The sequence below is a fragment of the Chiloscyllium plagiosum genome, unplaced genomic scaffold, assembly GCF_037043375.1.
Source record: "Chiloscyllium plagiosum isolate Xiang-an unplaced genomic scaffold, Cpla_swu_hap1 HiC_scaffold_12, whole genome shotgun sequence".
Taxonomy (NCBI): domain Eukaryota; kingdom Metazoa; phylum Chordata; class Chondrichthyes; order Orectolobiformes; family Hemiscylliidae; genus Chiloscyllium; species Chiloscyllium plagiosum.
The window spans coordinates 82,267,510-82,279,690 of NW_028270150.1; the positions used below are offsets into that span (position 1 = coordinate 82,267,510).

General features: G+C 43.4%; 1 protein-coding gene and 1 long non-coding RNA gene across 3 annotated transcripts in view; one reads left to right on the forward strand and one right to left on the reverse strand.

Moving 5' to 3' along the window:
- The window catches only part of LOC122554986 (uncharacterized), a 112,816-nt gene that overhangs the window by 72,803 nt on the left and 27,832 nt on the right, over positions 1 to 12,181 (forward strand). The window contains exons 8-10 of one of the 2 annotated variants that reach the window (XM_043700488.2): positions 2,461 to 2,664; positions 7,379 to 7,488; positions 11,874 to 12,024. In XM_043700488.2, the coding sequence (XP_043556423.2) occupies positions 2,461 to 2,664; positions 7,379 to 7,488; positions 11,874 to 12,024 (465 nt within the window). The remainder of the gene's footprint in view (positions 1 to 2,460; positions 2,665 to 7,378; positions 7,489 to 11,873; positions 12,025 to 12,181) is intronic. The other variant, XM_087992412.1, reaches the window with a different exon arrangement.
- The window catches only part of LOC122554988 (uncharacterized), a 115,433-nt gene that overhangs the window by 54,059 nt on the left and 49,193 nt on the right, over positions 1 to 12,181 (reverse strand). The window lies entirely within an intron of this gene.

The following is a 12,181-nucleotide window of genomic DNA, read 5'->3' on the forward strand; positions in this document are numbered from 1 at the left end:
TCATACTGACACTGTATTAGACTCAACACTACTGAGTGTGTGAATCTCACACTGCCTCTTTCACCCACCAGTAACACTTGGACCTGTCAAGATGGGGTGAAACACCTGCCACCTTTAAAGGCCCACAGCTTCTTTCCAAATCTGCCATTAAGTCTCTTCATGAGCCACCAGGGGCCTTTTTAATATTTTTCATGCCCCAACATTCTGACCCTATAACACCCCCAGTGCATCATATGCAATGCATCAGAAACACACAGCAGAATACAATTGATGGCACAAATAAAATTCATAGGTAAAGACAGGGAGTGAAACTCTCAACGTATATGGTCAGTTGGATAAAATTCAGCTTGGCAGTGAGCTGTGCCAAGTGCTAATCCCACCCGATATTTCTCTTCACTGACCTCACTGCAAAGAACGATCAGTTTGCATTTTTAACCAGCAACTAATTTGCTACTGACAGCTAGGTCTCCAGATTAACATTTGATGTGAAGGCTGGGTAATTGTTTACAGTGCAGCACTCCCTGAAGCACTGTACTGGAGTGTTAGCCTAGGTTATTGATTCAATGTCTGGAACAAAGTTATATCCCTCAGCCATCTTACTCAGATGTTAAATGCAACTTGGGAAATATTTAACACACTTTATGGGGAAATGAAGCAAAACCAGAACTTTCAATGTCTGAAGAAAGTAAGATTTAATTGAGCACGTAGATGCAATTTGATTATACAACGACGTTATCTTTGGCTGAAGAAATATTTAGATAATAGGTGCGGCATATTCCAATTCATTCCTGTGAAGCTAGACCCCGGAGTAAAGTATATCTGTAATTCTGATGCAGTATTACTTGAGAGTTCATTTAATATGATATATTTAGAAGGTTTGTCATAGCATAGGTAAACAGAACCCAGTGATGAAACTTGTATACAATTCACCTACAATCATTCGAGGCACAGAATGAAGCTTTGGTACATAGAGTATTTTCAATTCCAAATGACACTCGTGGACAATAAACAGCCTTAACTCAGACTGTATTCTGTGATATCGTCTAAACCATCACCTTTGGATGTGGAATGTGCATGCTGAATAAAACTGGGGGATGTCCATCGTGGAGTATTTCACAGCTTCCTGCTGTGGAGGAAGGGGTGGTAACCCAGGATGGCATCTTTTCAGCTTCTTTCCAGATCCATTCAGCACAGACTTTTGATGGTATGTGTGAGCTAGCTGGAAAAGAATAATTACTAACTGGAAAGCTGAATAAACAACTCAAGAGGTGACTTGTAAAGAGCTTGATGTGGAGTGTTATTTTTGTGTGAATGTGAGCCTAGAACCAAAGTTAAGACGAACTTCTTAAATAGCTTTGAAAGGTATGTTTGGAAAGGATTAGCCACACAGAGTATGAGTTAGGAGGTCATGTTGTAGATGTACAGGACATTGGTTGGGCCACTTTTGGAATATTGTATGTAATTCTGGTCTCCCTGCTGTGGAAGGATGTTGTGAAACTTGAAAGGGTTCAGAAACGATTTACAAGGATGTTGCTGGGGTTAGAGGATTTGAGCTATAGGGAGAGGCTGAATAGGCTGGGGATGTTTTCCGTGGAGCGTTGGAGGCTGAGGGGTGATCTTATAGAGGTTTACAAAATCACAAGGGACATTGATAGGGTAAATAGACAGGTCTTTTCCCTGGGGTGGGTGGTCCAAAACTAGAGGGCAGAGATTTAAGGTGAGAGGGGAAAATTTATAAGGAACCTAAGGGGCAACCTTTTCACACAGAGGGTGGTGCGTGTATGGAATGAGCTGCCAAAGGAAGGGGTGGAGGCTGGTACAATTGCAACATTTAAAAGGCATCTGAATAGGTATCTGAATAAGAAGGATTTAAAGTGATATGGGTCAAGTGCTGGCAAATGGGACTAGATTAGTTTGGGATATCTGGTTGGCATGGGATGAATTGGACTGAAAGGTTTGCTTCCAAGCTGCATATCTCTATGACTCTATGACTCTAAAAAAGGAGTGAATGATAAGATGCTGTGGAGAGTGGACTAACATATTTACTGAATATAATTAGGAACAATCAGACGGACTGGACATCTTAAGAGGAAATGGATGAGTAAGATACATAATGGAGGGAAGATTGCTACAAGAAAAGGGAGAAGAGAAGGAAGAGAATATCATTGATGGATAGCTTGAAAATTGAAGGCAATTATTGGTGAATGAGAAGACTCTGTGGGGAGATATGGAGAAGACTGAGACAAGGATGATGAGGATGAAGTAGGATATCAATTTGTGAGGTTTCCAGGGAACATCCTGAACGAATTAGCTTGTACCATTGGTTTGAATTTAGCTTAATATATAACTGATGTATTATACATGTCACAGTGACTAGGAATAATTTTGTTTGTGAAAGAGAGTTGATCCTGAGTCAAATTGCATCCTTTCAGAGGTTTGTTTTCTATTGCTTTTCTGAAGGGTTTTTGGGGAATCCCGAACGCAACGTTAAAATACCTGGTGCATTCATATTAAAAGCCAGTCAGAAGACCCAGCCAAAGCTGGCAGCACGTTATCTGGCCAGGAATCTGTTCACTGACGAGGTCCTGGTTACAAGCAGCATTGATGGAAGCAAGCAGCACGGGATGAAATTACTGGATCCGAATAAACTGGCAGCTGTGAGAGGTGAGTTTACTGCACTTCAGTGTTGCCACTGGACTAGCCAGATCACATCTCAGATTAGTTCTTTGTTTAAAAGAGAGTATGCTGATTTTAAGCTTTCAATTACAGGTAACCAGTGTCATATTGCAGCTAATTATTCAGCAGTATCATGCCCAGCCTCTAGTAAGGAGAGTTTGGGTGATGCTTCTATTGATGGTCTCCTGTATGTGACACTTGTTAGTATGAATGAATACCATCATTTAACCTACTGTCTTTGTTCCATTAGTGCAGGTCTTCTGGAAGGGAAAGGAAGCTGCTGCTATTGAGTTCCTCTGAGTTGGGTACGCTTATTTACCCAGTGCATTTGTATCGTTTGCTCGTGTGTCTTTGGAGGTTTCAGAATCTACTTGCCTTCTTTTCGCTGTCTGTGCATTTTCTTATTCACTCATGTGCAAACAGATGTCCCGTAATGTTGCTGACTGATGAATGATGATGTATTATGTATTACCATGCATATGGATGAGTGCAGCTCCAACACCACTTAAGAAAATTAACACCATTCAGAACAAAGTAGCCCACTTAATTGGCACCACATCCACAAACATCCAGTCTCTTCACCACTAACACTCAGTAGCAGCTGTGTGTACTATCTACAACATACACTGCAGAAATTCATCAAGGCTCCTAAGACAGCACTTTCAAAACCCACGCCCATGACTATCTCGAAGGACAAGGGCAGCAGATACATGGGAACACCATGACCTGTAAGTTCCTCTCCAAGCCACTCACCATCCTGATTTGGAAATATATCACCATTTGTTCAGTGCCGTTGGGTCAAAACCCTGAAACTTTCTTCCCGACAGCAGTGTGTGTGTACGTACACTGCATGTACTGCAGCAGTTCAAGAAAGCACCTGTTCAAGGGCAACTAGAGATAAGCAAGAAAAGCTGACCCAGCTAGTAACGCCCAAATCCTGGGAGTGAATTTAAAAAAAACTTTGACTCAAGGGCATTTTAAGCTCAGGAACATTGCACTATTGCCACATCACTTAGTAACTTCAATATGTGCAATGAGGTTCCCTGGGATCTAGGAGGACTCCGAAATGAGCCAAAATTTAGCATTACAGAACTGGAGTCACACAGTCCAATAATATTTTGTGGGAGACTTTGGGAATGTTGGAACAGATTTCAGAATTCAGGGCTACCAAAGAGTGAGGTCATAGAAAGAATGGGGTAGGTTCTAGGATCTCGGGAAGGAAATTTTCATCTCTGACAGCAGGAGGCAGTTTAACTGTCACACCACTGCCATGGTTTAAAGTTTGGGATTTGTTCATTGTCCTGAGGAAATGGTAGTGATGTTTGATGAAATCACCACGGTAATGAAAATATTGTGACAACCAAGCAGAGAAACCATGACCTGGGGACAGGGGGAAGGGCTGACAATTCTGAAGAGTTGGATCTGAGATGGTTGAGGCTAACAGCACTGGCAGTTCGGGAGAGGAGGGTGACTAAGTGCTTTGTGAGGGGAGTGAAAAGCATGCTGGGATGTACTGCTGGCAGCTCCATTTGTGCAATGAGGCCTCAGGCCTTTTCCGTGTTCCTGACAACAGGCTCCTCAGCACATCCAATTGGAGCCTCTTTCAGGCACTTTTCAGGACGCCCTTCATGGTCAGCTGATTCCTGTGTTTACATTGCTGTCTTAAAGCTGTTAAATGTGAATTTTCCGCCTCTGAAAATTAATAGAAGAAAAGTCATGAGTTGGTCTGCACACTGCAGTTTCCTACAAGTGAATTTCATGCCAACTTATTGCCTTAAATAGACAGAATTTTCCATAAAGAAAAATGATCCGATAAAATGCTCAGAAGTTCACCATTTGCATAATTTCCAAATGTAGAGGGATACTTGAGGCAGTTAAATGTTTCAGGACAGACCGTCTAAATGAATTTTCAGCAACAATGAGCAGGCAAGTGACTAAAACAAATGCTTCCTCGGTAATTACTCTGTTTCTTCACTGCCTGCCAAAAAGGAATGTGCAACCAAGTGCTATGTTTCGAACAGTTCGTAATAGAAAACAGTGTTGACTAATAAATTTAAATAAATGCCAGACCTTCCTGAAGTAAAGATTTGAGAATTCAGTGTTTATTGGGAAGTAAAGCAAAGAAGGCCTCAATTATCATTAGTTGAGAGGGTCGTACAGACTATTAAACTCCAGGTAATCCACAGAGAAGGCCAGAAGATCCCAAACTGTTCAGAGTGTACGAGTGGCATTGAAATCATCATTCCTGCTGTAATGAGGAAGAAGTGTGCAACTGAAGTGCATTAATAGAAGAAGTTGGTAGATTTAGAGAGGCTGAAGATGTCTGGAGCTATGGGGAGCAAGCAACTGTATAGTGTTGAGGTAGAGAATCAGCCACAATCACCTTGGAATGGCAGAGCAGACTGAAAGGGCCAAATGGCTAACTACTGGTCCTATCTTCAGTGTTTCTTTGAAGCTGAGGCTTTTGTGGTATTAAAAATGAGCAAAGCAACATTGTGTTAAGGAAGAGAATCAAACAGAGACTGTTTCTCTTCCAGATGGAAAATCATTGTTGTAAGTGTGAAAAGCTGACTGTGATGTGCCCTGCAGTGTTGCAACCTGTCAAGATTTAGGGCAGTATTCAGTGGAGACAGCAGAGATTTGACTCGCACCTTTTTTTGGGAATGCCTTTTTAACCAAGTGCGAATTAGGCAGTTGCAAACCATCCCCAGAATCGTGGACTCCTGGGGCAAAGGTCCCACGTCAGGAACTGTCAGCCAATCTGAGGCCAGCAACTCTTCATTGCTCAGCAGTGCCAACAGTAGGGAGCAGTGGCTGTTCTCAGTACTACACCAATCTTTGGTTCAGGATCACCAGTGGACCAATGGTTTTGAAAGGAGCATTGTGGGCTGGTTTCTTCATGAGGGGAGAGAGGTGATTGCCATGAAGGGCACAAGGTTGGCTCTCAGTAAGTCCCATAATGCAAAGATCCTCGCTTACTGTCCAAACTCATAAAGGAATGAAGGAAAATCACTAAGGACAGCTGACACCATTGTATTCAGAGAAGCCAGGGAGTCAAAGGACAAAAATGATCCATGCTCCATTAAAGACCAGAATACATTCGATGTGATCAGTTATCTAGATTCAGCTAGAATTCAGGCAGGGGAGGGTGCCAGGAGGGGACATATAGTTAGCCCCTTATTTGGTGAATGGTGTTACTACAAACTCTCAGTACATAAGCTAGTGACTTTAAGCGAGCAGTGGTACTCTATAAGTGAGGTACACCCATTCCCTACAATAGAGAATGCATCTCTACTGTGCAATGCCATTTCCTGGAGCCCTGAGATCAAATGATAAAACTTAGCGGCAGTCTTTTGTTCTAAAAAAATTAGCTGGTGGTTAGAAGACATATAGGCAAAAGTGAGGGCTGCAGATGCTGGAAATCAGAGTCTGGATTAGAGTGGTGCTGGGAAAGCACAGCAAGTCAGGCAGCATCCGAGGAGCAGGAAAGTCAATGTTTCAGGCAAAAGCCCTTCATCAGGAATGAAGGCAGGGAACCTCTAGGGTGGAGAGATAAATAGGAGGGGGGTGGAGCTGGGGAGAAGGTAGCAAAGAGTACAATGGGTGGATGGAGGTGGGGATGGAGGTGATAGGTCAGAGAGGAGGGTGGAGCGGATAGGTGGGAAGGGAGATTGGCAGCTAGGACAGGTCATGAGGATGGAAGGTTGGAACTAGGGTAAGGTGGGGGGAAGTCCACATTGATGCCCTGGGGTTGAGGTGATCCGAGGCGGAAGATGAGGCGTTCTTTCTCCAGGCGTCGGGCGGTGAGGGAGGCCCAGGATCTGCATGTCCTCGGCAGAGTGGGAGGGGGAGTTGAAATGTTCGGCCACGGGGCGGTGTGGTTGATTGGTGCGGGTGTCCTGGAGATGTTCCCTAAAGAGCTCTGCGAGAAAGCATCCAGTCTCCCCAATGTAGAGGAGACCGCATCAGGAGCAACGGATACAATAAATGACATTGGTGGATGTGCAGGTAAAACTTTGATGAATGTGGAAGGCTCCTTTGGGCCTTGGATGGAGGTGAGGGGGGAGTGTGGGGGCAGGTTTTGCAATTCCTGCGGTGGCAGGGGAGGGTGCCAGGAGGGGACATATAGTTAGCCCCTTATTTGGTGAATGGTGTTACTACAAACTCTCAGTACATAAGCTAGTGACTGAATAAAGCAAATATTCCAGGATGACCAACAAAGTATGAAGTCATCACTAGTGATTAAGATAGTTTGTATAGATGCACTGAATGGAAAGGTGCATATTGTTAATGGAAGATGAAGTAAGGTAGGAGGATATAGCATAAACATCAGCATAGTTTGGATACATCAATAGTCTGTTTCTACGTCGTCCAGTGTTTTAGAATTATATGGGAAACACAGATGTGTACAGTGCAAATAACTTACAGGACCAAATTCTTGCAATCTTTACTAACATTAATGTAATATTGCTCAACAGTAGGCTGTAATGTTGAGCTGACTCTCTGAAGTTTCACGGTAGTTTGTATGAAGGAATCTGAGCTGACCTAAAACGTGGCTGAAGTGCTGTCCATTTCTGATTTGAATTAGTTCAACTTAAAAATAATTTTCAAGTCACATCATGATTTTGACCTTACTTTCCACAATCTGATTGTGTGCCTGAACCCAGTATGTACATTCATAATTCACACATTGTTCTTGCAGAGTTCCTAAGCAAACAGTTCCCTCACCATGACCTTACTGAGGTTGGTAAAGATTGGAAGGCCTGCATCTCAGCGATCAACAGCATGATCAGTGTTACAAGGAGAAGAGCTGTAAGTTTTTTTTTAATTTAACTCGTGCAGTATCCACATTCAGTAAGAGAATGCAGAATGACTCAAAGCCAAATTGCTCAACTGGCTATTTCCTCTGTTATTCAGCATTCATGGAGACAAAGCAAGCTAACGTGAATGCAGTTCTGATGAAGAGTTATTTAGACTCAAAACATTAGCTTGTGTTCTGACCTGCTGTGATCTCCAGCATATTTTGTTTTTAGTACAGATTCCAGCATCTACAGTAACTTGATTAAGAACAAAGAACAATGAAAATTTACAGCTCAGGAACAGGCCCTTCGGCCTTCCAAGCGTGAGCCGATCCAAATGTACTGTCTAAACCTGTCGGTCAATTCCTAAGCATCTGTATCCCTCTTCTCCCCACCTACTCATGCATCTGTCCAGATGCATCTTAAATTAATCTACCGTGTCTGCCTCTACCACCTCTGCTGGCAACGCTTTCCAAATGCCCATCACCCTCTGTGTGAAGTACTTACCACGTGTATCCCCCTTAAACTTTCCACTTGTCACTTTGAAAGGATGACCTCTCGTTATTGATGCTCTATGCTCTATTATTCAGACTGCTTTATCAAAGTCAACTGTTACTGCTGTCTATAAATGTAAATAACATGGTAACATTTCAGAAACACAAGAGGAGGGATTTATTACTGATCTATTGAGATTGATTTGAAGTGGTGCCCACTGCTTACAGGACAGATTCAATCCCAGGCCTCTGTCACTCTGCTGTCTTTATATTTGGTGTCCCACGTTAGGTAATGTGAAACATGTCATGGTTCCTGATTCTGATCAAGTCTGAACACATCGAAACATAGCATGCTGACAGTGTAGACCCTGCTGTGACCCATTGATGGCCACTCACATTAAAAATGAATTTCAAAGGAACCGATAGAAGAACAAAACGCCCTCCACCGCATCTCTTCCACTTCCCGCTCCTCCGCCCTTGAACCCCGCCCCTCCAACCGCCACCAGGACAGAACCCCACTGGTCCTCACCTACCACCCCACCAACCTCCATGTACAACGTATCATCCGCCGTCATTTCCGCCACCTCCAAACGGACCCCACCACCAGTGATATATTTCCCTCCCCTCCCCTATCAGCGTTCCGAAAAGACCACTCCCTCTGTGACTCCCTCGTCAGTCCACACCCCCCACCAACCCAACCTCCACTCCCGGCACCTTCCCCTGCAACCGCAAGAAATGCAAAACTTGCGCCCACACCTCCCCCCTTACTTCCTTCCAAGGCCCCAAGGGACACTTCCATATCCACCACAAATTCACCTACACCTCCACACACATCATCTATTGCATCCGCTGCACCCGATGTGGCCTCCTCTATATTGGGGAGACAGGCACCTACTTGCGGAACGTTTCAGAGAACACCTCTGGGACACCCGGACCAACCAACCCAACCACCCTGTAGCCCAACACTTTAACTCCCCCTCCCACTCCACCAAGGACATGCAGGTCCTTGGACTCCTCCATCGCCAGACCATGGCAACACGACGGTTGGAGGAAGAGCACCTCATCTTCTGCCTGGGAACCCTCCAACCACAAGGGATGAACTCAGATTTCTCCAGTATCCTCATTTCCCCTCCCCCCACCTTGTCTCAGTCAAATCCCTCGAACTCAGCACCGCCTTCCTAACCTGCAATCTTCTTCCTGACCTCTCCGCCCCCACCCCACTCCGGCCTATCACCCTCACCTTGACCTCCCTCCACCTATCGCAATTCCCTCCTCCCTACCTTTTATCTTAGCCTGCTGGACACACTTTCCTCATTCCTGAAGAAGGGCTTATGCCCGAAACGTCGATTCTCCTGTTCCTTGGATGCTGCCTGACCTGCTGCGCTTTTCCAGCAACACATTTTCAGCTCTGATCTCCAGCATCTGCAGCCCTCACTTTCTCCTGCTTTTCTTCTTGCCAAAGTGGGCAAGTTCACATTTTCCCACATTATTTGCCAATTTTTTGCTTACCTACTGAAACCATCTCTAGGACTTTCCCACTCCTCCTGGCAACTTCATTTCTTACCTATCTTGGTGTCATTGGCAGATTTAGTGACCATACATTTGGTCCCCACATAGAGTCATAGAGTCATACAGCAGAGAAACAGACTCTTTGGTGCAACTTGTCCATGCCAACCTTGTTCCCAAACAAAACCAGTCTCACTTATCTGCATTTGGCCCATATCTCTCTAAATCTTTCCTATCAATGTACTTATCCAAATGTATTTTAAATGTTGTAACTGTACCTGCATCCACCACCTCCTCTGGCAGTTCATTCCACACATGAATCACTCTGTGCAATAACATTGCCCTTCATGTCCTTTTTAAAACTTTCTCCTCTCACCTTAGAAAATATGCCACCTACTTTTGAACTTTCCCACCTTAGGGAAATGACCCTTGCTATTCCCCTTTTCCATACCCCTCATGATTTAAAAACCTCCCACGCTCCAGCAAAAGAAGAAGTGCCAGCCGATTTTACATGTCAAACCCTCCATTTCTGGCAACATCCTGGTGAATATTTTCTGAACCGTCCACATCACTGACAAGCTTAAGGGTGAAAAAATAATGCTTTGATTACTGGCACCAGTGGAATAATGATATAGAATCAGTCACTGCCTCTGGAGAGAATTTTTCAATGCATTCAGGTAAAAGCCTTTAGTTTTGATCTTTTGTCGTCTTTGTACCATTTAGTCTTGATTGGTTGGTGAACTCCTAGTTTTTATTCCTCTGTCATGATCCCTTTTACTTTGTCTCTACTCTTTGTTATACTATACCTTTCCATTTTGGTTCCCTTGCCCCCACTATTTAGTTCAAAACCCTTTCTACCGTCCTAGTTATGTGGTTTATAAGAACACTGCTCCCAACTCAGTTCAGATGTAGACAATCTCAATGTTACAGCTCCCACTTACCCCATTACTGGTGCCAGTGGCCCATGAATCAGAACCCAGTTCTTCCACACCAGTCTTCATCTCTCTAATTGTACCTACCCTGTACTAATTTGCTTACGACTTAAGTAGTGATTATAATCTTTGAGGTTCTTCTTGTTAATTTAGTAACTAACTCCTCATACACTCTGTCCAGAACCAGTTTCCTTATTCTACCCTATGTTATTGGATCCTATATGGACCACGTCCACTGGATCCTCCTCCTCGCACTACAAGTTCCTCTCCAACTCTAAGCAGATATCCTGACCCCTAGCTCCAGGTAGGCAACACATCCATTTGGACTCTTGCTCTTTGCTGCAGAGGCTGCTATCAATCTCCTACAATGTCATCTCTTCTTCTCGTATGACATTCCTTCTTGTTAACCTCACCTGAACGGCTTCCTTTAAAATGGTTTCCAATCCTGATCTCCGTTTGTAACCTCAGTTAAAAGGTAAAAATATGCAGACATCAGGCAATAGTATAACCAGACTTGGAAGCTAAATCTTCCACAAATATCATCCAGCACTTAGTCTCTTGTCCTAGGTGTGAAGAACTAATGTCTTAGTGAGAAAATTATTGGCAACTGTGGAATTATGTTACAGAATAAGCCACTGACTTTGGAGATCATTTTAGGAATGGAAATCCTGCCTAGATTCTCAGATATCAATGATGAGGTTCATTGCTCTGATTAAAAAATGCAGGGAGAGATTTGATTATTAAGAAATAATAAGGTAGCAATAGTTAAGGAGTCATGGCAGTATTGTCATAAAATCACCAGACTAGTAATCTAGACCCTCAGGCTAATATTCTGGGGACATGAGTTCACAACAGCTGGTGAAATTTAAGTTCAATTAATTAAGTTGAAACTGAAAGAGTGTCTGTGTAACATTGACTGTGAAACTGTTATCAACCATAGTTAAAAACCAATCAGGTTTGCTAATATCCATTCAGAAAGGAAAATCTGCTGTTTTTACCTGCTCTGGCCTACTTGTGATTCCAAACCACACTAGCAATGTGTTTGAGTCTTAACCACCCTCTGAAATGGCCTTGGCAAGCCACTCACTTAAAGGGCATTTAGGGATTGGAAAGAAATGCTGACCTTGTCAATGAATCAATGGCCCGGGCTTCCCCTGTCAAAGAACAAAAAGAAACATTTTCCAAAACTTTTCGGTTGTGGGGAAGAGTCATATAGGGCTTGAAATGTTAACTCCGTTTCTCTCTCTGCAGATGCTGCCAAACCTGCTAAGTTTATCCAGCATTCGCTACTTCTTTCAGATTTCCAACATCTGCAGTATTTTATTCTTACCGAGTAAGAGGAATGTTGCCAATAGCTATTCGGCCATGTCAAAAGCACCTCACACACCCTTTTTGTCATCATTCTGTGGCTTTTAAGCTATACGCTTATCTGAACTATCAGTAATTTTGTTGTCTTTTGTTACCAGGGAAGAGAATACTTATCAAGTGAAAAAGCATCAACGGCAACCATCTCTCCGTCCACCTCTGATTCTGCTGTAAATGGTCAGCTCTGGTGGCTTTATCAAAACTCAGCACCGTTACCTTCGACACTGCATCAAAAACCTTATGAGAAATTAGGTAGGAATAACATTCATGACTTTTGCATTGCAAAGGAGGCGGGTGCATAATTAGCCTCACGAGTAACCGTTGATTCATTCGCAAATTAAATCTTGAGTCATATTGTCAACCACAATTGCTTGTCTCAATCTGATCATGCTTTGACTATTCTCAACAG